Source organism: Gavialis gangeticus, unplaced genomic scaffold (assembly GCF_001723915.1).
Source record: "Gavialis gangeticus isolate Ggan-Ray unplaced genomic scaffold, GavGan_comp1, whole genome shotgun sequence".
NCBI lineage: Eukaryota > Metazoa > Chordata > Crocodylia > Gavialidae > Gavialis > Gavialis gangeticus.
Window position 1 is genome coordinate 13,765,679 of NW_017728992.1, and position 27,032 is coordinate 13,792,710.

At 41.6% G+C, this 27,032-nt stretch overlaps 1 protein-coding gene across 1 annotated transcript in view; it reads left to right on the plus strand.

The window, feature by feature from the left end:
- The window catches only part of ADCY2 (adenylate cyclase 2), a 564,608-nt gene that overhangs the window by 307,528 nt on the left and 230,048 nt on the right, over positions 1 to 27,032 (plus strand). The window contains exon 6 of the mRNA XM_019518414.1: positions 1,573 to 1,722. Coding sequence (XP_019373959.1) covers positions 1,573 to 1,722 — 150 coding nt within the window. The remainder of the gene's footprint in view (positions 1 to 1,572; positions 1,723 to 27,032) is intronic.

Consider the following 27,032-nt stretch of genomic DNA (forward strand, 5'->3'; position numbering starts at 1 on the left):
CTTTGGGTGGGGGGCTGGACTCGATGATCTTCTGAGGTTCCTACCAGCCCTAATGTCTATGAAATCTATGAAATATCATATGAAACTTTTTTTAATTTAAAGAAATTCATGACTGAAGAGTTAAGGTTGTTGTAAGGTGTTTCAGCCCTCTAGTGACACCATGAGGAGGAAAGAAATTATGTCTTTAAACTTTAGTTAAGGTAGAAGCCCCCAAAAGTGAAAATGCTGTAAACATCATCACATGATCACTGTATGAAGTTATTACATGACAAAATTAATGCCCTCTGGCTACCCTAACCATGCATATTCATATCATAATGTATCTGTATTTCTTTTAAATGTCCTGTATTTATGGTGCTTCCCCGGCCAAGTGTACAGTATTTGCATAATGTGTTCCACTTTCAATTACAAATGCTCTCCCAGCGTTAATTGTATTGTAAAAGCTTTGTCTAATAAAGAGGTTGACCTTCTCTCTTCCACTGTGTTGCAGCTGTCTCAAGATGTTTCTCCTACAGGGTGCTTTTATACCTTCCCTTTGGGTGAGTTGATTGGTCTCCTGTCCTGGAGTGGCAAAATGAGGCTGCTGGGAACATTCATAGTATCATAGGGCTTAGGGTCAGAAGGGACCTAAACAGATCATCAGGTCCGACCCCCTGCCCTGGTCAGGAACGGGTGGCGGGGTCATATCACCCCAGCCAAATATATGTCCACCTTCCTCTTGAAGACATGGTAGAATCTTGCCACAGCTGGAATTAACTGGAGGAGAGAGAGAGGGCCGAGCAGCTCATTTTCTCCCTACCCTACTGCCATTTTTGAAACAGAGTGCTACACACAGCAGTATTGATTTACTTGATAAGCAGAGATAGGGATTCTGCCACCAAATCATTTGTGTATTCATTTGACTTCTTGTGCACACATGAGCTTTGTATGTTGACAGATTAGGCTCTGTCCACATCTTGCAGAATTATCTGTCTACTGAAGACAAACTTGGCCTTTGAGCTGTACAAACTGACATAAGTTGTGAACCTTAAAAGCTTTTTAATTCTTGCTTTCTGAGGCTTTCTTTTTTTACTGGCAGTGAGTTTAATATTCCCTGGTACACTGGCCTTCACTTGCACAAGTCCTTCCACCCCCAAAGTGCTTTTCCCTAATAAAGAAAATGTTCTGATGAAGGAGTACAGCAATAACATAGATTGCAACTGTATTATTAGGAGCAGAGACTGGCACTTAGAAGCAATTAAAACAGGCCAGCACCCATTTAATACTTCACATAGGACACAGAACATGAAGCAATTTCCCTTTTTAGGAGATATGAACCTCATTAAAACTGGCAAGTATGCTCTTCACCAGCTTGCAGTTTTTTAGAGCCTAAATGAAAAAGGTGTTATTAACTGGGGCTTATGCTGTAGTAATTATGAGGGTGGTTTGAAAAGTGAACATCCACTAAAAATAAATTTCAAACAAGAATAAGTACAAAAGTTTTGTTTGCTGCTGCTTATGATTATTTTCTGCTACCACATTTTAAACTAAACTTGCTTATTTGACTCTTCTCTTCTTTTTTAATTCCCTTAGATGTTGGCAAATGTTATCATCTTCATCTGTGGAAATCTGGCAGGTGCTTATCATAAGCACCTCATGGAGCTTGCTTTACAGCAGACATATCAGGACACTTGTAACTGCATCAAGTCTCGCATCAAGTTAGAATTTGAGAAGCGGCAACAGGTAAAACCACTCTTGACATCTAGGTCCATTCTGTTGTGTTCCCTGTTTACCAACAGATAACCCACTTCACCAGTGCAAGGAATCATGTTGATTAGGTTGCTCGAATCTTTGCAGGGAACTGCACAAAGTCTATTTAACGATGGTAGTCAGAATTCCATCTGAATGTAAAATGATTTTTTATTATTCCTGTTGTCATGTAAACTCTTTCTTCTGCAGTTATTTTGTGAAAAATGATTCGTGGTAATGGAAGGTGAACGCATTGCATACAACCTGTGTTCAGCATTGTCATTTGTTTTCTCCTGATTGAATCAATTAAATGATGTTGATCTGTGCTTTTGCAAATGATTGGCTCTCTACACCCAAGAGAGGGGGCATAAAATCTTACTGCATTTTCTTTAAAAAAAAGACATTTCAGAGTACAGATGAGTCAGGCAATGTATTTCTAAGGGTCAAGTATGATTACAAAGAGCTGGGGAATTTTATAATGAGAGTATCCATCATTTATTGTAATAGCTAAATAAAAGGCTGCTCTGATTGCTTTACTTAATTTTTTCAGCTTCTGTAGTGCCTATCACCCTGACAGATAGGCATTTCAGGTGCAAAAATTTAAAATGCAAATTAGTTCATCAAATACTAACCAAGAGAGATTCATTGTGCCCTGAAGGTTACCAGATTTAGACTCCTACAAACTATTAAAGGTTAGGTGTTCAAAAGAAGTGGACCCTTATCTGAAAATGCTCTGCTAGCAGACATGGTGCAATCAAGCAAATGTTTCCATAACTAGTGTTTCCCACCTGATTGCAGCTTCTGTGACTTGCTAAAGGTGAGAGTTGAAAATCTGGGTCAGTGACAATTCTGTGTCTGTGGCCAAGTGAATTAGCAACAGGTCACCATAGAGGAAGACCAGTTTAGGGTATGAGAAATGTCCAGAGATGTAGCATAGGCATGATGACTGCTATGCTGCACCAAGATGAAGTGGATCAGTTGTGGCAGGACATGTCCGGATCTGCTTTACTAGGTAAACACTGTTTAACCCTGAAAAATGCAAGGTTCTCCACCTTGGGAGGCAAAACCTGCAGCACCCTTATAGGCTTGGCAGTGCTATGCTGGCTAGCACTATGGAAGAAAGAGACTTGGGGGTCATCACTGACCACAAGATGAACATGAGCCTGCAATGCAATGCTGCGGCTAGTAAAGCGAGCAAAATGCTGGCTTGCATCTATAGATGCTTGGGGCTCTTCAGCCTGAAAAAGCACAGGCTCAGGGGTGATCTGATGGCCACCTATAAGTTTATCAGGGGTGACCACCGGTATCTGGGGGAACATTTGTTCACCAGAGCGCCCCAAGTGCTGACGAGGCCGAATGGTTATAAACTCCAGCAAGACTGTTTCAGGCTGGACATAAGGAAGAATTTCTTTACTGTCCGAGCCCCCAAGGTCTGGAACAGCCTGCCATTGGAGGTGGTTCAAGCACCTACACTGAACACCTTCAAGAGTAAATTGGATGCTTATCTTGCTGGGATCCTATGACCCCAGCTGACTTCCTGCCCTTTGGCAGGGGGCTAGACTCAATGATCTTCTAAGGTCCCTTCCAGCCCTAATGTTTATGAAGTCTATGAAGGTAAAACATGTCACCTTCTATCCGCATCAGGGCTACATATGTTTTGGGGCCTGATGCAGAATAAGGGGAGATGTGTTCTCCTTATCAGTGTATTTTCTGTCTTCCTTGTTGTCCTGAGCTTCCTTGCCAGGACCCATTCTGACCCATTCCTCTGGGTGAAGCATGATTCAGCATGGGTCCCAGCAAGGAGGCACAGGAACTGGGGAGTTCCCAGTGCCCTGTGCCTCCACACCAGGACCTGTGTCAGGTTCTGCACTAACCCATGCTTCACATGCTCCTGTGCCAAGATGTGTGCTGATCCATGGCTCTGCATTAAGCACAGGTCATCCTAGAACCTGGAGTAGGTCTCATTGTGGAGGCACAGGGCTCTGGGAATCATCCAGCTCCTGTGCCTCCCTGGGATGCATATCTTTAAGCAGGGAAAGCCCAAGGTTCGCCGCTTCATGATATATACCTGCGAATAAACCCCTTCCTTGCCCTTTTGCCTTAGGGGCCCATGCTGGGCCGGTGTCTGGCCACACCCCACCCCTGTTCCAGCTGGAGAGCAGAGGGGCAAGGCCAGCTCTGCTCTCTGGAGCAGACAGCACAGCTCACCACAGGGCTGCAAAGCATACTGAGAAGCTGGGGGACTCTGATTGAACTTAAACCAGGAAGGGGTCTGGGACAGAAGTTCCATTAACCAATTTGCCTTCAATTAATTAAGTCTGATACTGCATTCAACCAGGTTTATCTTAAATCAGTTTTGGCCATTTTGAGACTAGTTTACGTGCACTGAACTTTTGTTCTGTTAGAGGTTGAAACTAGTTTCTAATCACTTAAACCAGTTTATGTGTAACTTCTGTCCTTAGCCCTGGAGTCATTCAGCCAATGTAATTTATAGCAGGCCTCAGGGTTCTCTTGCTCATGTTAGTAGGAACCGCACCTTTGCATCCTCTTTCGGCGCAACTGAGTGTCAAGGCTAGCACATTAAGAAAAGCAAACAAGCACAAAAGTACTCATCCAAGTAAAGCAGAAGTACCATAGTACCTAACTAAAAGTGAACAGTGAAGAGCATTGGTGAGTAAGTACAAAGTCCATTAATACAATGGGGCAAATCAACACATTGAAAGGCTAGGAAAAAAAATTGAAGTACAGTAGACATAGTTTTAGCTTTAAGTTTCTTTACATGTCCATTTTCTATTCCAGGATATCGGCCTTGTATAAAAACACCAGTAAGCAATTTTAATTTCCCAGTACTTCTCCAGATATATCAGACAATATGATTATGAGGCTGGAGGGGAACAACTATGTATATTATGCCTGGTGCCTGATCAATGTTGCCAGTAGGGGTTGTGTTGACAGTAGCTGGAGCCAAACAAAATTGAGAGGTACAAGCTGGCAAAAACAACAGCCTTTCATTTCAAAAGGTGTCATTTGTTATAGACCAATGAAGGAAAAATTACTTTATTTCTTATATTAGAGCTAAGCCTGTATTTTCATATGTCATCATGCAGTGCAGCTAGTATAGAGGCTTGTTATTAGGGCTCTGCTCTGGCTTGTGTGTATTTAACCTCCACCTTACCTGCTTCTTCAGCATCTTTATAGCCAATAAAAGATGGGCCAGTACAAATGATAAAATTGAATGGAATGTAACTTTAAAATTATATTCTTCTCTAACCACATTATGGTTTCTTTCCTTCCTCCCACCAGCACCAAGACCACCACTATCTATTCCTCCCCTACCTCTGAGCCTCAGCACTCATGTTTCGTTTTCCCTCTCACTTAAATAACCTGCGTCACACTTGACAGTCTTTTCTGAATGAGAAGGAGAGAAAGAGTAAGTGCAGGTCTTAGTAGTCCCATCATTACTGCTTACTGCAGTGAATGGGGTGGGGTTATCAAGATATGAGAAATGATGAGTCATCAGTCGTTCCTTCCTACAGTTGGTGAACATGCTGTGTCTGCAGCATTTACAACCTGGGAGTGAAGGACTGATTTATTTTTGTCTTTTATTACCACCTATGTTGCTGAGATGATACAAAAAATGTTGTTCAGTGCTATTTTTCAATTAGCTAAATTAAATTATAATGTGACATAATTGTAATGTTCAGCTGCTGTAAGACCTGAGATGCATTAAAACAGCAGGGAGGGTGAATATTTTTGAAATGCACAACTGAATTGGATCAAAGCTAACCTTTGGCACCTGGAAAATGGTGGCATAATAATTAAAGAGCCTCATCCTGCACTATTAATCAACATTTAAAAAATACTTTATTGGAAGTTTTACAGGATGTGTTTTTAAGCGTTTTGGGCTGTATATCAAATTTGCACTTGTGGACAATATGTCACCTAAAATTGCTGTTGGAAGGGTATGCTGGTCTACAATTCATATTAGAAATCAATTGATATTTTTCCTTTAGTTTCTGAGAGACTTACAAAGCACACTTAAAAATGTCAATTGAATTCTACCAATAAATCAATTAGTTGAAAAGGCATTCTGCATTGCTGCCACTGAATGTTAATGGCAAGAAACATGGAGGTAAATGTTTTCAATTTACACAATTTTCAAATATTACCAAATTGCATTCATACTTGAGCAAATGTGTATAAAAGATGAAAGTTCCTCTAGGTTTCCATTACACACAGAGAAACAGGCCTGCATTTTATCTGCAATACTGTCCACTCTGAATCATAGACTGACCAGAGAAACCTAATGGATCATCTTGTGCATGGCTGAGAAAACCTGCTGACTTCTGTTCTTTCTTGGACATCAAAGTGGCTGTTATTTTTTGGTCATTTACAGGGCATTGGGAGGCTTCACATGCCCACAGGAATTCTATTCCTGGATATGTAGACATGTACAGACCAATGAGTATGTGCAACTGTGTAGTCATACAGACTAGCAACAAAGTAAGCTCAGCCCCTTCCCAAATAGCTAAGTGGCACTCACCTGGGAAGCCAGTAGGATATTCAACCTGGGTCTCTGACTTCTGAGAACAGTACTCTACCTGCCCCTCTGCCATACCATGGACAGCTGTTCTTTATCCTACCAGTGCTCAGTCTCCAGCCTGCAGGGCCATGTCATCTAACCCATGGTGCTCCTTACAGGTCCAGAAATCTGGTGCAAGGAAGCAACAGGAGAAATAACTGTTGCAGCTTCCAGAGCCACAGCTATTAAAACTGAAATGTTCTCCTGCCACTAAATTTTGAAGCCATGCAAGTCATGCTACCACTGCCCTCTTCCCCCACCTAAATTTCCGAGCCAGTGGAGAGTCCCACAAGCCGAATGACATGGCCCCATATGCTGGATCATACCCATCAACTGACCCCACATACCAACCCCATGTTGGATCCAGCCCAAAGACTGACTCTGGCCCCACAGGGCCAAAAAGTTGAGTTCCTCTGCTCTAACCTATTTTCTGGCACTCTTTTTTAAGCTGTCCCCTTAGGCAGCCCCCAAAGGGAAATGTGTGGAAGATACATGGGGCAAGAAGGGCAAAACAAGCTCTAGGCATGTAGCTCAGGGAGGGACCCCTAGACCTAGGTTGGGCACATGCTCCCCATAAGGAAAAAGAAGCTTCCCTCCTGCACTGTTATTCAACCTTTTTTTTTTTCTTCCTAAGGGCTATATTAGTGACTCAGGTTTAGAAGGTGCTGGAGAAGAGTAATGCTTGACCTGTGGTATGCTGGTTTAAGTGCTGTATTGGGAACTCAGACGCACCCAGTTTCAAAGCCACTTTGATGGAGAAGAGCTATCATAATCTACTGGGGGTTGTTATGTTTAGTTGGTAGAGCCAAAAGTAGAACCAGGGATTGCAGGGGGTTAGAAACCAAGAGTCAGGAACAAAATACTAAGCCAGGGGACCAACTAGAATCAGGGGTCAGGAAGCAAGCCAAGGTCAAGCCAAAGTTTGGAATCTGAAGGGTTGGATGCATGCTGGGGCAGAAGCTGGAGAAGTTACCAGGACAAGAGTTGCCCAAGTTGTGGAGACCAGTAAGTTGCGCAGAAAGTCTCAGAAGCTGGAGGAATTCCTTAAAAGCAGCCACAGAACCAGCCAGAGATAAGGAGCTGGGGGTCAGCTGGCTCTGATTAGTTTATTAAGTGTAGCTGACCCAGTTACAAGAACTGCAGGATAGAAGCCTGACCTAGCTGACCTAGTTACACAGGCTGTAGGTCAAAAGCCATACAGGGGCCTAGAATCCAAGGTAGCTAACATCTCAGGTGAGTGTCCCAACCGTGCAGTCATAGCAGCAAAAAAGGGGATGGACACCCATGTACATACCTTCCTTCCTAGTCCTGATGCTAAATCTGGTAGTCATGGGTCTTGGCCACCTCCAATATCAGGCATCTAAGAAAGCTATGTGTCCACAATGATGTGCATAAGTGGTATTGCCATGACTGCACATACTCTGTATGCACAACTGTGCAGTAGTACATAGTCATCCATGTGTATGGGGCTACCCATCCAGGAACAGAATTCTTCTGGGCACCTAAATACCTGAAGTGCCATATAGAAAATGAAGAAAGGACCACTTAGATGACTTGGAAAGGTTAGAATGTCAGCCTTAGTTTCCTCTCTGTATCTGCCATCCTCTCCCTGCCTACATCCCCTGCCCACCATCTCCTAACTTCTTTATCTTTAGTCCCCATGGAATCCATCAATGGCTACAGTGTGGAGTCTGGGCTAATGGACTGTCTTGATAGTAAGTATGAGGCAGTTGTGAGGAACAGAAAATGGAATTACACAATAGGAATGGATGTATTTGCTGGAGCCCATTAGACCTGGAAGTTTGCTTGGTGGAATGGATAGCATTCTGCTAAAGTATGTTATTAGCCTGCCATATTGTATTCTTTGCCAGTCATGGTTATGTTAACAGTGGATTTAGTTTCACTAAAAATCTGCTAGGAAAATCATTATTTTATACTTCTTATCAAAGGTATCATTCAAAATACAGAACTATTGCTTGTCCCTATGTGTCCATTCTAGTTTTTCTTTTCCATTTTCTTAATAAATGTAAAAAGGAAATGTGAAATTACCCTCACCTTCTAACCTACATAACTTTACTACAGCCTGTGCATTTCATATAGCCTTTTATAAAACTATTTGTCTCACTGGTACACACTCGCTGACAATATGCAGGGGTAATGAATCTTTAACGCTATGTTAGATTTTGACACTGACAAGTAGTTAACATAATTACTCTTCTAGCTCTTTGCTGCTGCTTTGCGTTAGGAGACACAGAAAAAATATTTTGAGAAATTCTTACTGTATAGTGGGGAGATGGTTTGTAGGAAGGTTGACATTAGTGGGTTCTCTCAATCCCAGCTTTAAAGAGGAGGCAGGATAATGATGGGTTTAGAAGTAGAGCTTTCAAGCAATGGATTTAAGTGAATGAGATCTCAAATCATTGAGTGGGATTTTAGATGCCTCACTGAAACACTCTGAAGCGATACCATTCATTACAAGAATTGAAAGACTTCATAAATTGCCTGAAAATGAACTAAAAATGAAGAAGCCTCATTCTAGTTATTGAGACTTTGAAAGTGTTAGTGATCAGTGGAATACTTGGCACAATAATATGTGAAACCAATACATAAAATAAATAAAATAAAGTTAAATTAGCACATAAAAGGATACCATTCAGATTTGCATGAAAATATATTTTTTTCAGTGAGTTCTTGCTTTTGTTTTTCACTGCTGCTTATTCCTTCACAAGTCATTAACTACTGTTTATAGCATGCCAATCGATAAGAAAGCATGAAGACATCAAGTTAGGGAGGAACAATAGGAAGAAATTAACCCTTAGACCCTGATTTTAATGATAGTAAAAGCAACTAAAAATGAACATCATGGTCTTTTCAATCCCTGTCTGTCCTCTCTGCACAAGCATGCATGCATGCATTTGCATGCATTTGCACATGTACCAGTGATACATTAGAAAGGTATCAGTCACCATGCTGGCCACATGCTTCTATAAGAACTTCAAGATGGAAAAATATTCCAGGGTTAAAGTCTCCATTCCTCAAGGCACGGCTCATTTTTCAAAGGAAATATGGCATTCCCTATGCAAACATGTATGCATACAGAATGGTGTGTGAGAAAGAATGAATAAAATCTTCTGCTGGACCATTTTGAGTCCCATCATTGTAGGAAAAGGCAAGTTAAAAACATATCTTGTGTTTTGCTGGAACATAGTTTTACAGGTTTCCCTTGCTTTATGCTGTACATGTGTTCCTGGAAAATGGCTCATAATTTGAATTCACTTTACAATGTAACAAGTAGGGATACGTTCCAAGACCTCAACTGTGCTGACCCCCAGACCCATTTCTACCACTTTCACAAGACAATTTTGGTACTCACCAACAGCAGACCGTATGCACAAGCACAGGGCACTATCATAATGGGGATGGAAACTACAGAAACACGTGTCGCAGACAACGAGCAAGGAGCACAGAGCCTCACAGGAGACTGTATTTTCGTGTGTGTCACTCCCACAATGCACCACACAAAGCAGCTGACTGCAGGCTTCCACCACGCTGATTGCATAAGAGTGAATTTACCTGGCATATAAGGAACTGTTGGTATAAAAAGGGTCATCGCATAAGAGCAAATTTGCACACAGAGAACCTGCATAAAGTGAGGGAAACCTGTACCTGGTCTCAGTTTGTGTTCTGTTAGAAAGGTTTTTCATAACTTCATTGCATATGAATTTGATTCAAACCCTAGGTTACTAAAAAAAAAAATTCAAAAAGACATGAAGAGTTCTTTCAGGACAAACCAGAATTAAAAAAAACAAACAAACAAAAAACTGCCTAGGAGATTTTTCAGTATGTAAAATGCAGTAATATTACTTCATCTATAAGAAAGATACTTAAGGAATTTTTAACAGCATTTATAAGCGCCATGAGTATCTTTGACATGCTCGCCAACTAACATATATATTTTAAACCACACTGACCTCCCTACTTGGCTCACTGATTCAGCTAGAAATCCAAATGGGGAAATTATCCAGAAAACTGTCACAGTATTTGAAGGATGTGTTTATCGTGATGACTGCGTTGAATAGAAAGTTCCACATCCAGTGAACAAGATGCAAACAAACAAAAACAAAACAGAAAGAGAGAGGTGAGGCATGGATCAAAATGGTTCAGTTTATTACCTTCCTTACAGTGCTGTAATTGTGCTGGGTATTTCTGGATATGAAAGTTATAGTGACTGCTTCTGCCATCGCTCTATCGTTGCTTGCACTAATGAGAATGCTGCTAGAATTTATGCACATGGATGTCTCACATTGTGGTAACTAACTGTGGTAATTAATATATAGGGCTGGGTGATTTCTTTTTGTTTTTTTTTTTTTCCTTTTTTTGACTACGTTATTTGGCAAAGAAAAGCAGTTACATTTCTAGACAAAACAGTCTGTACACGTATTGTTGAAATCCCTAAATAACTGTGTTTGGGGGAAAAGTCATACAGCAAGAAAAAGGGAAAAGAAAAATTCCCCTTTAACACAAGGGCTAAGTACAGATGGATAGTCAAGAAGCCCAAGGCTGAATCAATTCAGTCTTAGTAGGTTAGTCTAGATGCAGAGATTGAACTGAGAAACAACTTGATACACATTTACTTTTGATTCAGGAAATGCAGCCATATGCCTGCAGTGGCTCAGGCCAGAAGCTGTGGGGGAGGCGAGGTGCTAGAGCACACTGCTCTGGCCACATTGCCAGCATGGGCTGTGTGTTCACTTCCCCTTCCTGCTGCCCCCAGAGTGTCTGGGATTTGCAGTCTGGAATCACAGAAGGAGGACTCTGCAGGATTGCTCATCACTCCTCTTTCTGCTTCCAGGTGACTCTGGGATTTGTAGTCCAGAGTCACAGCCTGCAGTAAGGTTCAGTAAGTTTAGCAGGGCAGAGTAGCTCTGTACTTGGGGAAAGGTGGGTTTAACCCCCCTCCCTGACCTCAGCCCCCAGCCAGGGTTTGCCTGGGGGCGGAAGTCCTGTGACTTCCTAAGTTAACAGTCTGTGATGGGGGCCCTTGTCAGAGGCTTTTTGTAAGTCCAGATATACTAAGTCAGCTGGATCACCCGGATCCACCTGTTTATTGACACACTCAAAGAACTCTAGTAGGTTGGTGAGGTATAATTTCTCTTTGACAAAGCCATATTGATTCCTCCTTAGCAAGTGAATGTTGATCCATGTGCTGAACAATTCTTTATTATTGTTCAGCATTTGGATGAATTTTATAGGAACAGAAGTTAGGCTCACTGGGTTTTAGTTTCTGGGGCCCCCTCTTTTTTAAATATGGGAGTCACATTGATAACCCGCCAGTCCTCTAGAACCGAAGAACTGAGGCAGTCTTTAGTGACAGCTTGCATACTACACTTAAGAGCTCAGCAGTTTCTGATATGACTTCCTTCAGGACTCTAGGGTGAACGCCATCAGGTCCTGGTGATTTGCTTCTGTTTAGTTTATCAGTTTCCTCTATGACCTCATCTATTGAAACTGCAATTTGGGTAAGATCCCCTGAGTTGTCCCTTGAAGAGAAGTGGATTTGTTGAGGGAATCTCTCTAACATTTTCCACAGTGAAGACAGATGCAAAGAATACATTTAGTTTCTCAATTGCTCTGTCATCCTTTAGCATCCATTTTACACCCTGATCACATGAAGGCCCAAAACTACACCATTAATATTTATAGTAGTATGAGTAGACATCTGAATTGGCCTTCACTGAACTCAATGGGTCAGGCCACCAAACTCAGATTTATTGTTCTAGGTCTACACAAGCAAAAATATGGCACTGTACTAGATCTACTCTAGTGTTTTTTAAGTTGTTTTCAAATAACTGCAACACTGAAAAGCATTTTAATTTGAAATAAAAGTCCAGATTCTGGATCACAAGGCGGCAGCAAGTATGAAAGAAATGCCACTAAGCTGTTACTGTTGCATACTGTTGTTATATAATCCTTGGTTTTTTTGGAAATGGGAAGTCTATCACTTCAACTGCTTTTGACTTAGAGGTCTAAAGGATACATTTTTAAACTTCAGTAACAGTATGCTTTTAATATTTGTATAATTTACAAAAGTGCTTTGTTTGCTTTGCTCAACATCCGGTTGCACATCATCTTTGATCTAAGATGAAAAATGAATGCTTTCAGACCAAATGGTGGTTTTAGTTAGCATCTTTTTTGAGTAAGAATGGCATGCAATAGGACACAAACATTAGTGCTGTATAGTTGTGCAAGCAAAACTGTGTTGGTAGGGTAAATGTGTTGTTTGCTAAAGAGGGTGTTTTGAAAACTTGTTTCTTTCTGGTATGTATTTCAGGCATATGGTCTGTGAATTTTGAGAAAAACATTGTTGTCATCCACCCACCTCTTTATACAAGGTTAAATCAGTAGCCAGTTCATGCATTTGGCATCCTGTGTATAATATAGATTACAGAAATCATATCTTTTTTCCTGCAGAGCTTTTGTGTGTTAAGTGTTGTTTTGCTTACTGATTAGTTAATGGGTTCGAGTGCTGAATAGCTGAACTCTTGATAGGTAACTAACACCAGCTGATTTAGCAAAGGAAAGTAAATAGGCAAATATCAGCAAATAGATTTATTGTGGTAGATCTGAGCAGGCCTATCTTTCTACATTATAAAATCCCCTGAGTTTTCAGTGGTCATGTAATTTAGATCAGTAAAGCACTGGAGCATCCTAATTTAACATGCTCTCCACCTTGCTTTTATTTGACCATAGCAGGACATGAAGTATATATATATATATGTGAGTGATTCCAAACAAAGAGCATGAAATGAAAAGGCAGGAGTGTCCCTTTGAATAAAGTCATGTCTCTTTCTCATTATTAAATGAAGATATGTCTCCATCAACAAAGAAGTTCCCAGCTAGAGCAAAACAACCCTGTGCTGCTGTTAGTCCCTGCTGTGTGCACTAGATACTGTTTACAGAAACTCAGCACCAGATATAATAACTGGAATCAATTTTACTTTTAAAAGTTGTTATTGCTATTACTGACAGCAAGCTAATGTTCAGTTTGCATGGTCACCAATTAAACATAACAGATAGTTTTGAAAATTGTATACTCTATATTTGTATATAAATATATATTGTTGCTTCATTAAGCATGCATTGCCCTGAAGGATTTACTAACATGCTTCCTTGGTACATTTAACATGATTGATAATACAGCATCACTTTAAAAGACATTCTTTCCCAAAATGATCAGTTCCCCATTGAATGATTTTTAAATAGGTGTGTATAACACCTCTCTATTTTTGTTTAATCTGAGTTGTTGTGTTTTTATTCTATACCTGTACAGTAGCTCTCATTTTCATTTATGGCTGCATCTTCACATACATCATCTGCATGCAGAGAAATTATTATGGGAAGGATCCTGCTGTAACGTGCATCAGAGGTAGAGCACTGTATCAAATGCAGCATGCCAAAGAACATTTCTCCACACATTGAACACTGCTTCTGGAGTGTACCAGAGTTGTGGACCAAGATGTGGTAAAAAGTGTAAGGGACTGAAAATTAATAGCTTGAAGTCAGTGTGCCTAGCACAGCACAACACTAATTGCGATGAAAGTGTGATCTGGAATTGGTTCCGTCACAGTCACCATGCTGTGCACACCATTATTGTACCAAGGGCAGAAAGTAAATCCATCTTAGCAAATTGAATAGAATGTCACACAGTAGAAGCTGTACTGCAAACCAGTTTTTTAACACTATAATCTTTCTTCCCTTCCCCCCTCCAACTTACCAATATCAGTAATTCAGTGTCAGTGAACCAAAGGGTCACACACAGTGCTTATGTACTTGATGGGATTGAGGCATTTCAGTGCCCTCTCTACTCTTGTTTGTTCAGTCTGACAGTCTCTAACTTCTTGTTCCTATGATAAAATATGGTCCTGTATTACTTCCCTCACATGAATTTGTAGTTTGAAGTTTTTTAAAGCCTGACCTTGGTGGGGGGGAGCCATAATGCCCCCTTGTGGCCATGCAGTTCCTGCCCTGCTCAGACTCCTTAGGTACTCTCCCTTTCCACTTTCACCTGTCATGCTTTTGTTGATATGGTTTGGTTATGAAAAAGAGAGGCTGCCCCAGTGTCCCTGAGTGAACCCTGGTGTATTGCTCATTGATGAGTCCCTCCTGAACCCAGCTGATCCCCATCCTGTGCCTCAAATATTAAGGGGCTCTCCTGGCCTGTCTGTGCCCTCTCCTGAGTACCTGTCACCTTAAGGGCTATTCATGGCTTCTGTCTGCTCCTTCAGCCATGCCCATGCCTCACAGATGTTTTTGGTCAGTCACTCTCATCAGCTCCCCCTTTAGGCTTCTCTGCCCTTGTTGGGGATTTGACCTTCCTGGTTTCCTCCTTTTTCCTCTTGCTGGCCTCCTTAGCCTAGCCCCACTGTGCTGGACCTTCCTACTGGGCCCCTGGCCCTGTTTCCTGCCCCTTCTCAGGCACTGGGCCTTCGTGTTTTCAGAGTTCAGAGCACCTCACTCATTTCTCCAGGTTCAGAATGTAACTCCTCTGGCTTCCATCAGTCTGCATTTTCAGCTCTGACCCCGGGCCAGGCTCACCCCTGTGCCTTCAGGCAGCTCCTTGTAGGTTAACTACAGTGACCCTTCCAGGCACCCCACTGTGGCCTTCTCATCTCCCCTTGTAGCCACTCCTGGTCCATCAGCTTAAACCTTAAATCAAAATGCAAGCTCACTTGCTATAACTAAAACTATCCTTACTCTGGGTCTGAACATAAGCACAAGTTCACTGGCTGCACAACGAAACTCCCTCCCCATACAAGGTCATATCTCCCTGCAAGCCATCAGCGCCTTACTTGCAGTCCCCAGAACAGCTCAGATATCAGCCGGTCAGTCCCTCTCCAGTAGCTATTTTGCTCAGTCTGCAGGGCCAGACTGACTGCCTGGTCTCAGGCACTGTTTTTATGGGTGTTTATAGGCATGCTCTGGGAGGCAGGGCAGTGGTGCTTTAATTAGCACAGTTCCAAGAGCTGCGTTACTTAAAACCATCCGGAATGTTACATTTATCAACATTCCTGCGCTGAAAAAATGGTGGCGGGGTGCTTTTAACTAAAGCTCATCAAATGAGCTTTAAAGCGCCCTGCTGCCATTTTTCAGCACAGGGACACTGATACTCTTGACACGGGAGTCTGTTGGAGCACAGTAGTTACTGCACTCCAGCAGACTTGATTCATTACAGCATGTCAGAGCAGCCACCCTGCATGTGTATAGGAGCTCTATGGCTAGGTACAAACATTACACATAAACCAGTTTAAGTTATCAGAAACTGGTTTAAACCTGTAACAGAACATAAGTTCAGTGCACCTAAATCAGTTTTAAAATGGCTCAACCTGGTTTAAGATAAACCAGGTTGAATGTAGTATCAGACTTAACTTATTTGGGTCAAACCAGTTTATGCGATGTCTGTCGCAGACCCATTGCTAGTTTAAGTTAAACCAGAGTCCCACAACATCTCAGATGCTTTGCAGCCCTGGGCTGTACTGTCTGCTCCAGAGAGCAGGGCTGGCCCCACGCCTCTGCTCCCCAGCCAGAGCTCCAGCAGAGACTGCAGGCACAATAGGGTCTGCCTGGGTTCCTCCTGCCCCCTCCCCTCCCACTTGCTGCTGGCTGCTCAAGCAGGGATCCCCCACTCCCACCCTCCCATCTCCCATAACACAGACATTAGGCATGTGGTATGCTAGATAGTGCTCTGTGTGTGTCTGTGTGTGTGTCTCCAATTTCACTGGGACAGGCGGACAGAATAGTGTCCACTTAAGGCTTTTTGGAGCTAATCAACAGGTCAGTTGGTAATGTCCCTTCTTTCCTTCCTTGGAAAAAGCTGTTTAAGAAGAGCTTGAACTAATTAGAGAGGCTTTTATGTTGTTGATGGCCTAATAAACACTGTGTTATCAGCTCCCTGCTGGCTCCCTCGCCTGTCAGGTTTGCAGACAGTATGAAGAATCAGGGACAGGGAAATTGAAAAGCTCAGTATCATCAACAAGTGCATGCACTGCACATCCTCCCTTTGCCTCAGTGCTAGCCTGGGGCTCAAGGCTGGCAACACCTCTTGAGCAGCAAGCAGGGAAAAGCCTGGGACAGTACAGACAGTGTGACGGTTTAAACCCGTTCCTAATCAGAGCATCCTGCTGGGGCCTGGCCATGTCCCCCCTCAGCTGAGCACTGTAGAAGAGGGAGCTGCTCTAGCACCCCCCAGCTTCTAGCCCGAGCCACTGCAGGCATGTGCCTGAATTTCTTTAGTCCAGAGGGAATGTCTGTACAGTTGCAAACTGTTTCAATTTAGGCAGGTTAGACTAACCTGCAAAGATTTAATCAATTCAGGCTCAGGCTTTTTGAATGTCTATCCCTAGCCAATGTGCCTTCTGAGGCCTGGCCCTTCTGGTCAGATGACTGTACAGCCACACACTGGTGTTTCCCTTCTGAGTGCAATAACCAGTTTGCTTTCCCTGCTAGGGCTTAATTCAGGTGCCTGCAGCCCTTTGCTTCTGGGTCACCTAGATGCCTGCCCTGGCACAGTGTACTGCTCTGCCCCTATTTTCTGGGAGAGTTACTTCCCCTAGGGTCTGCCCATTCCTTAGCAGTTAGCCTATTTTCTAGCTGCCAGCTCAGTCTCCTCCAGTTTCTTCTTAAAGTAACAGGAGCCCTCTGGCCCCCTGTTGCACTGACATGGGACATCATCTTTATGCATTTCTAATGTATGTTCTTCTGAGCTTGGTTTCTGCCATAGTGTTTTTAGCAGAAGAACATGAAACCTTGTAGTTTGGAAATGTGGGAGTCTTGAGTCCCTTCTGAAATGAGAAGTGTTCAGTCATGTCAAAAAGGTCTTGGAAAAATACTCCGAATTTGTCTTAAATCACCATGATTTGAAATTACTGTCTACTCTTCCTTAAGGGTTGGATGGGGAGAGTGAAACTATCATGCCAAAGCTGCTGGTGGGAAATGCAAATGCTGTGAAGTTCTTTGCAATTTTAGTAAGATGTCTTTACTTTCCAAATATTTTTGGAAAGAGGGCAGTGGTTATTTATAAAGTATAAGTCAGCAAAAAGACAAAAAAAGGATTGGCAATTTAAGGTACTCTGTTGGCAACAGCATGGAAGCAACAGTGATGTTAGGCATCTTTTGGCAACAACTGTCCACTCATTACTCCATTATCCAAAATGATTTTTTTCCCACTCTTTAAATAGCCTTATTCTCTTGAGAGAGCCTCATTATACATACTCGAACTGTATCTCCAGTTTTTATTCCTGCTTAATTGCAACTGTACTGTTCACTGACTTCAGTGAAATTTGGAGGTTTTACCATTCCACTGGGAAATGCAAAAAAATTGCATTTTAATGGCTATTCTTTTCCTCCCATCACAAAGGTCAATCACTGACACATTATTCTAGTCTCAGCAAATAAAAATGATCTCAGTATAATATTATCAAATACACATCAGTCATTTGTAGCCAGAAGGAAGGTGACATTGCAAGTGAGATGAAACTGAGAAGTATTAAGGAAATAGATTTATTTTCCATTATCAGCTCAGGTACATCTTAAGAACAAAATACTCCCTAGAATGTGCTAGCTGTTCCATTTTTCACAAGATTATAACCCTTTCAGACTTTTCTGGTATAGTGAACATTTCAAATATGCTTTTTCCTTTGCTGCTTGAAATTTGTCTGGAGGAGATTGTCTCCATCCATTGACGATTCTTCATAGTACTACCTGTATATGCAGATCAAGCTGCATATTAAGAAAATAGAACTGACATACATAATCTTCTTGATTTTTAGGAAAAATTGTGTGATGATAAAGGTGGTGTCCAGAGGCAGCTATTCAGAATGCCTGTTCACCATGGCTGCTTGCAGATGTTAAAAACCCAAACAATCCACACTTTACTGGAAGAAGCAGTGCATTCCTTCAACCTGACTCTGCAGCATCTGTATAGATCAGGTGCTTCAGCAGGGCTTTTTGGCACTTTTAAAGCTGATTCAATCAGCAATTAGATAAAAGTGTCAAAAAAGCCCCACTAAAGCACTTGATCTATACAGACATCAGGAGAGCCAGGTCGAACTAACGCTTTGCATCTTCTGGGCATGTGCTGGGCTAGGCACAGGAGTGTGCCGAGTTTAAGGTAAAGTGTTTTTGTTTTTTTTAATATCTGCAAGCAGCCAACCACTTGGGAGATGCAGAGTGATGGGGCGAGTTCCTTGAACAGCAGAAGTTTGACAGATCTGGTACTCCAGGCCAGTGAGGGCCAAGTTTTTTGGTAGTCATGCCATAAATTAGCCTTGCACCCTGCCCAGCCCCTTCCCCTGCCCTGTCAGCTGCTCTGCTTTCTGCTCCCTTCCCTGTGCTTCCCAGTCTGCTATGTGCCACACACAGAGACTGCCCATGCCATGGGTTGGCCACCCCTGCTCTAGGCATTTATATGCAAGTCAACCATTGTGCTTAACATTTTTGTCACAACTTGTGACTCATAGATCCTGCATACCATGTACGTCATGGCAGGGATCACCAGGGGAGACATGATTGTTATCCTGTAAATGCTCTGTTTAGAGAAATCCTGCTTGCTAGGGCAGCATAGGTTACAGAGGACAATCATCTTTTGCCTCTGACCCAAACCATCAGGATTATGCTTGCAGAACTAACCTGCACTTTCTTTGAAGAACTGGAGTCACAAGGAAAGAAAGAAGGAAAGGAAGAAATGTTATGCCCATCATACCTGAAGGTTCTTCCTGCCCTTATTCCAGGAAGAAAAAAAAAAACATTCCAGATGGCTACGTGCTTTTCTTCAGCTTTGTAGTGTGCTGCCTCACTGATGGCAGCTCCAAAGCACATTGTAGGGATAGGGCTTTTTACATTTTGAAATGCAGCAGGCGTATCTCCCATACTGCCACAGTACTTCATTGTTAGAGGGAGAATGATGATCACTAGAAGCCCAGCAATGTACATGGAGGCACTATTATTCTTTTGTATTTTGGCACAAATAGCTTGGCAAACAGGTTCTACCAATCTCTGTCACACACAGCAGTACAGACACCCCACATCCTGAAAAAAGATGTTACTTTCCAAACTAAGGGCATCATATGGAGGGAAATGAGCAATCTTGTCACTACCCAGGGAAGCAGCTTTGATTAAACCTTTTTTTTCTGTTTTTTTGTAGATCATATCTGCAATGATTTATTATACCTGACACTCTGGTAAAATTGATGAGACGTGCTGGATAGAAAAAAAACATAGTAAACACACAGTGTAAAATAGGAACAGAGGGGAGAAAGGGACCACTTCAGTCATTGGATCCAGTCCACGCACTCTCAGGAAACCACAGAATAGGCAGGGAGTCCAAAGGGATCTAAAAGAATATTCATTTTCAGTCTTCTGCACATAGTGCAGTACAACCCTCCATCTTCCCCACCCCCATAAAAGGACCACAATATAGGGTACCCAAAGCCAAAAGCCTCAAGAACTTCAGTGTAAATATAGCATGCAACAGGGAAAGAGCAGGAGAAGCTGAAAGGGTTACCTATGTTTAGGGCCTCATGCTACAGGAGAAGGGAAAACAAAACATTCCCTGCAAATCTGATCTGGTGAAAAATTCCTCCAAAACATGAAATTTGGTGACTGATGTTAGCAAAAAATATGTGCCAGGGATTGGAAAGGTTTCTCAGTGCCCCATGAGAGCAGCCTATTGAATCTCCCACCTCATCTCTAGTTTTAGCTAATTTTGCAACAGGTCAAAGGAAGAGCTGGTGTGGGAGAGTAGGAGGGAACCTAAAGCCAGGTGATGCATGCGGGAGTGGAAATACTTCTTCCAGGCTGCTCCAGGTGACCAGCAGAAGCCCTGAAGCATAAACATATTTGATTAAATACAGTATAACTGAATGCATTATAAACATGTAATCAAATTTGAAAAAAAGGAAGGTGATCACAGGAAGGAAATGTTACTCAGACAGTGCCATCATCCTTTAGTCATCACGACTACTTACATAAACTTTAGAATTCCCTTTAATTTAAATTAAAGCATGCTTTTAAAGGACATCAGAATCTCTTCAAAAACTCCAAAGCATTGCAAGCCTACTACCCTATAGCAAAAAACACGTTATTGCAATTAAACATCTTCATAATAATTATATAGTATTACCCAATACTGGGACATGATAAGGCCCAGTGCGTTCTGAGCTACTGGATTCTTTTGGGTCACTGCTATTTTCAATTAGTACCTCCTTAAGTGATCAAAATGCAACAACACTCTTCTTGTTTTTGTTACTGTGTTCCTGGTTAAATGTTCCTCTGTTCTAACCTCCTGCATGATACAAGCTGTGTTAATTCACCTAGAAATGCCTCTGGTTATGTCAAGTCATATAACTTGAGTTTAAAACCTCTTTTAGGCTATAGGCACAAGAAAGGGTTAACCTATGGCATATTAAGCTGTCAGGATTTGAGAAAGCTGAAAGCATGTGATACAACCCCTTAAAACAATATAACCTACCCCTGGAATCAGGGGCCATTTTCTCATGTTCTCAAATATCTGCTTTTCAACACATACCCATTACCCACCTCATTTGTACAAAGCAGTCAAGGGTTTAGCTTGCTCCAGGTTTATACCTGTTCTTACCTTCTACCTATTTGATGAACCTAATATTTTTTCTGTGTCCCCCCTTTTTTTAAAAGGGGCTTTATTTTTATGTTACATCTTTTAAATGTAAATTCACAAGTAGAGGTGTGTTTATTGCACTGATTCTCTGTAGCTTTGGTTTGAAAAAATGTGTTAGCAGAAGTAATGACCTTACTGGAGCTGTTGATTGTGGTTCTATGTCCAGAGTAATTTTAGTAGGTTAAACTGCCTCAACAATGATATGTTAAACTTCCTTAGTGGTTCTGTGGTTCTTATTAACATTTTGAAGAATCTTTAAATGTGCAATGTTGTGACCTCTGACCTTTGCATTTTTAAAAGCTTTTTTAAAAATCAAATTCCTGGAAAATGGCTGAAATTAGTAATTAAATCCAGTCCATTTCTGAGTGAACTGAATATACCTGACCTCATTGGTTGGTTAAAGATATGCCACTGTTCTAGTCTACAAAATCATGTTTTAGAAAGGTTTAGTGTTCAGTCACACAAAGGGTTAAGGATTTAATTTAAATACGCAGACTCTCAGCCCAAGGGCAATCTCTTTTTACTCATTTATTTCAACCAAAATTTGGTTAGCCATATGAGTAAAGCAATGAATTAGAGAAAGTGTTTTGAAGATGCTTCTAGTTCTGATAACATAAAAACACTTCCAAGCTTTGGTTTTTAAAAACACAGTGATGTTTGTGAAGGAATCAGGTTGTAAAGCAACTGGCCTTATGGCACTCATTCAGATTCAGGAAACTGGAGGAGACCTGCTGGGTCCCTGAATTCATTCCCATCACTGGCTACCATGTTACACAACTCCTTGCAGACATTTTATCAAGCTCCCTCTTAAAAGTAACTGGTGGGGGAGAGGGGGGGTTGTTGGGTTTTTTGTTGGTTTTGCCTGCGTTCTTCCTACTGAAAGGCTGTTACAGAATTTCATTTCTCTGATGGTCAGAAAACTACTTCTGATTTCCAGAGCAAATTTATTCATGTCCAGTTTATGCCTGTTCTTGTTGTGACATCATCCTTTACCTTAAATAGCTGTTTTCCCTATCTTTACATTTACCCCCATCCTCCAATGTAGTGTAGAAATCAAACAAATCCCAACACCCCGATTCACTTTGCTACATTAAACAAAACAGAACAAATTCTGTAAGTCTTTTCTTATAAGTTAGGGTCTCCATTCCCCCAATCATCTTTGCATGTCTCACATTTTAATTAAAAAATATATAAATTCAATCTTTGAACATGGTATTGGAATTTTATCTGGTGTTCCAGGTGAAGACCTTTCAATGGCTTGTGCAATGACCATAATTCTTTTTGATTACAGAAATACTGTACTGGATACATCATAGGACTGCATTTGCTTTTTCCTTGGCCAAATCATATTGTTGATTCACAGTCATCCTGTAACTGATTTGTTATCTTGAGGCCTTCTTTACATTCTGTTACTTCTGGCTGAGAAGTAGGGGTGTGCGAAACAGGCCATGTTCAATTTGGATTCAGCCTGAATCAGGGACAGTGATTTGATTCGTTGATTCGGATCACTGTCCCTGATTTGATTTGGCTGAATCCAAATCTGGAGATTCGATGTTGATTTGGAGAATCAGCAATTAGGCCATAGACACAGCTTTAAATATTTTTTTTTGCATACCTCAAGGTACCAGGCACGGCTCATGAACACTGCAATGCTGGAGTGAATGGAGTGTCCCATAGGAGCGTGGGGAGCCCACTGCATGCTTGGTGGTGAACCCAGAAGTAGACCAGAAATACTTCCAGTCCACTTCCAGGTCTGCTGGGAACTGTGCCAGGGGGCCCCCGTCGCCTCCTGGCTCAGTGATCGGCCACAGGGGGACCCCGGGTGCCATCCCCAGATCCAGGAGGCATCAGTCACTGAGCCGGAGAGAGAGGGGGACTCCCCTGTGTGCTCCCCAGCAGATCCAGAAGTAGACCAAAAGTGCTGCCAAGCATGCTGGAGATCCCCCCATGCTCCTATGGGACGCTCCATCCACCCCACCATCGCAACATTCATGAGCCGCCTGGTACCTTGAGGTATGTAGAAAAAACATGTAAAGCTGTGTCTATGTCCGAATCGCTGAATCTTTCCAAATTGCTCCGAATTGATTCAGAGGATTCTGATTTGAGTCAGAGAGATTAAAGGGTCTCCTGATTCAATTCGGATTTGGAGATTCAGCCACCAAATCAGGCCAAAAGTTCACCAAATTGAATCAGGGACTGAAGCTTCACACAGCTCTGCTGAGAAGTCCCTAACTTATAACAGAGATTCTTGTCATTAATATCTAAGTGCACTTGGTAATATTAAATTTCTTTCTACTTCTATTATTACAGTCTTCCAGATCATCTAATTGTTCCTGTATATATTTGAACAATCTTCTGTATTGATGATGTTTGCTAGCATGATATCATCAGAAAATGTCATTATCATAGTCCTGGTTTTTGTGCCGTGCCATTAAAGGAAATATTACATAAGTTCTATTTTGGAAACCTTCACAACTAACCATCCTCTAGTCTGATAGTTCCCCTTTTAACATAACTTATTGTAGCTTCTTCTTTACCAAGTTCCTTACTTCCCACTTCCTTTACAAGAGGTTTCTTAAGTTGTAAAGTTCTAAGACTCAGTTTTTTTTCAAAACTTTTATTTTTTTTAAATTAACAGGCATCCAAAGTGGAAGCTCATATGTATATTATTTTCCTACTCTTTTCTGTTGTGCATGGCATCATAACATCTTGTATAGATGTGCCCAGGGTGTGTCTACACTTGCTTTAGATCTGGGAGCAGTTTACTCGTGAGTAAATTACTCATGGGTAAATGCTCCTGGGGAGTTGTCTACATGTGTAGGGAAGTGGGAGCAGTTTTGCTGCTAATGGCACTCTTGCTTCTTGGGGCCCTGCAATGGATCCCTGTTGCTACCAAAGGGAGTTCAACATATGATAAATGCTAGGGTTGTGCAAAGCTTCAGTCACTGATTTGATTTGGCGGAGATTTGTCCTGATTCAGTGGCTGAATCTCCGAATCCAAATCTAATCAGGAGACCTTTTAATCTCTCCAAATTGAATTGGAACCTTCTGAATCAATTCAGAGAGATTTCACAATTCGCATATAGACACAGCTTTAAATGTTTGTTCTACATACCTCAACGTACCAGGCAGCTCATGAATGCTGAGCTGCTGGGGCAGATGGAGCATCCCATGGGAGTGCGGTGGGGTCTTTGGTGATGGGTACCTCCTGGGTCTGGGGGGCACCCAGGGTCCCCCCTATGGCCAATCACTGAGCCAATTCTGGTCTGCTTCCGGGTTCTCCACCGAGCATGGACGCTCCATCCACCCCAGCATTGCAGTGTTCACAACCCTGCCTAGTACCTTAAGGTATGTAGGAAAAACATTTAAAGCAGTGTGCATGGCCAAATCTCTGTTTCTCTGAATCAGCATCACCTCTTCAGATTCAGATTTGGCCGAATCGAATCAGGGACAGTGATCTGAATCAACAAATTGAATCACTGTCCCCGATTCGGGCCAAATCTGTATCGAATACAGCCCATTTCACACACCGCTAATAAACACCCAGGTAATATGCAGGTGGAACTCCTAATTTCCACTGTCCTTAGGGGATGTTACTAACCAGTTACCATTAGTGGGGTCTCCACTGGCTCAAACACAAAGAAAGAAATTTCTTACCTTACATATCTGTGGTTCTGTTAGATGTGGTCAAAGCAGATCTCTCATTCCACCTTCCATCTTCTCTTTAATTTCACAGCTACTGTAGGCTTCCATTTTCAAGGGAACTGAAGGGTAGCCACCTCACCCTCTTGCGGATGTGCATAAGTAATAGCAATGCCTGCATGCATTCCCAATTGATGCTTCTAGTCATACAGATCTGATCTTGTACATGTTAGGTATATGCATACTTATAGTGGTATCCACACCAAAAACTTCCTGCTGAACCACACCTATTGTAGAATAAGGAGCCACTCATTATACTATAAAGTTGCCCAAAATAGATGTGTCTTGAACCCCTGCCATTTTGAGATGTATTAGGAACATAAAGAAGGCACTCCCTGAATAGCAAAAGATGTGAAAATATCTGTGGATTGAATCATGCTGTGAAAAACAAAGGTATAAAATTGTATTTCTTCCAATGACTTCATGCCACTGAGAACAACATTTGGCTTCATGAATCTTTTTTCACTTCTAGGTTTGTGCACAAGACATAATTTGGCACAGGTACCTTAGACTATCAGTTAGCAATGAATTTGTTTCCTGGTGACTTTCCATGCCAAAATATACACGGCTTTCTGTATCAGCAGTAAAGATAAAAGATGGAAATAAACATGTGCCTTTCCCCATTTTTTTTTTTACTCACTAATAGTCTGGAATATATATAGGAACATTTTTTTTTGTTTTATTGCTCCAGCAGGATAGCTTTAAAATGAAAATCTGTGATTTCATTACTTCTGGTGATAGTTCTTTATAAAAGTCAACAATGTAAGAAAAAAATAATTTACTATATTGATGCATGCTTTTCTATTAAGAGCCAGTTGTTTAACCCTGGCTCCTTTTAATTTTTGGTGTTCTTTATATTCAGTAGAAATTAACTTTGTCTTTTTTATCACGTTATTGAATATAGAATGTAGATTCTTGCAGAATCATTGTAAATGCTTACAATCATATGCCGTGTGTTGCAGCTTTTATTGTTTCTTGGGTGTGTGGGCAATCATAGCTAGTGCAAATTGCAGTGATATTTAATTTCACATTTATTTCAAAGTATTAGCTTGATAAGTATGAATGAGATGTCAAAATTATGTTTAGAATCAATGTCTGCTAATCAGTAATGTCCTATAAACCTTGAATGCAAGAAATAACCAAAGATCATTAAGGGCCTGATCCAAAGTCAGTGGAAAGATTCTCTCATAATGGTGTAAATGATGCTATGAATTGAAATAATATATCCTGTATACTTAAACTGCTTCAGTACAGTGTCATCATATGTTTTATAGTTCAGCTGAGTTTATTATTCAGTCCATCTAAGGAACCAGATATTTTGTTATGTAGCATGGAGTAAAGAACTGAGTAAAGTACAATACCATTTTAGAAACATGAACAAGTTAAATGGCTTGCTTAACAAATTTGGGAGAATGTTCAGTAGAAGAAACAGTATGGATTAAGATATAAACAAAAAAGATACAGGCATCTAAGTTGGGGTAGACAAGTGGGGCACCAGTCACAGGTGTTGACTTAGAGGGGACTCTGGAATGGCACCTCCTACAAAGTGTTTTTTCTGGCAGCAGCATCCCCGCATCAAGCTGTACCACCTGGGCAATAGGAACTTCACACCATGGCAGTAGCACCCAGGCACTGGACACCACTGCAGCAGTGAGGCAACAGTAATTGGGATTTTTGAGTCCCTGGGTCAGGTTAGGCTGACATCCTTCCTCTGTCCCCAGGGTGCAGGGATTTTGCCTGTGGTGCAAAACTTGTTAGCTACATCTCTAAAATAATGACATAGACCATGTAACCATTTTATAAAGTTGACCGATACAGAATATATCTTTGCTTTTAATTATTTTGATTAACTTAATTATGCATTAAGAGATTTTCTACAGCAGTAGTAAGGTATTGGATACTCTTGCATATTCTTCCACTTGTTTGTTGCTTTCATATTATACTCAAAGTTGACTCTCAGGGGACATCCCAACTGTTGGTTCTGGATTTTGGACCCAGAGGCCTTGTTCTGGGGTGGGGAGGCTCTGTCTCTGTCTGGACAGGCTCTGGTTTCTGGCAGCACATGCTCACTGCTGGTGTGTATGCCCCACTGCTTTTAGTGGAGTGTTATTGGGTTTTTTTTTGACACCAGGATCTCCTGGTGTAAAAAAAAACAACAACTGCGCTTCTAAGTAGCAGTGCAGCAAAAGGATGCACGTGTGCTGTGTGTGGTCTGTGGCCACAAACCACATGTGCATGTGGAATGGGTTTGAGGAGCTACAAACCACATGTGCATGGTCATTGGGATGTGCCCTCTATGTGTATGACTCGCAATGCAATATCTGTCCAAGA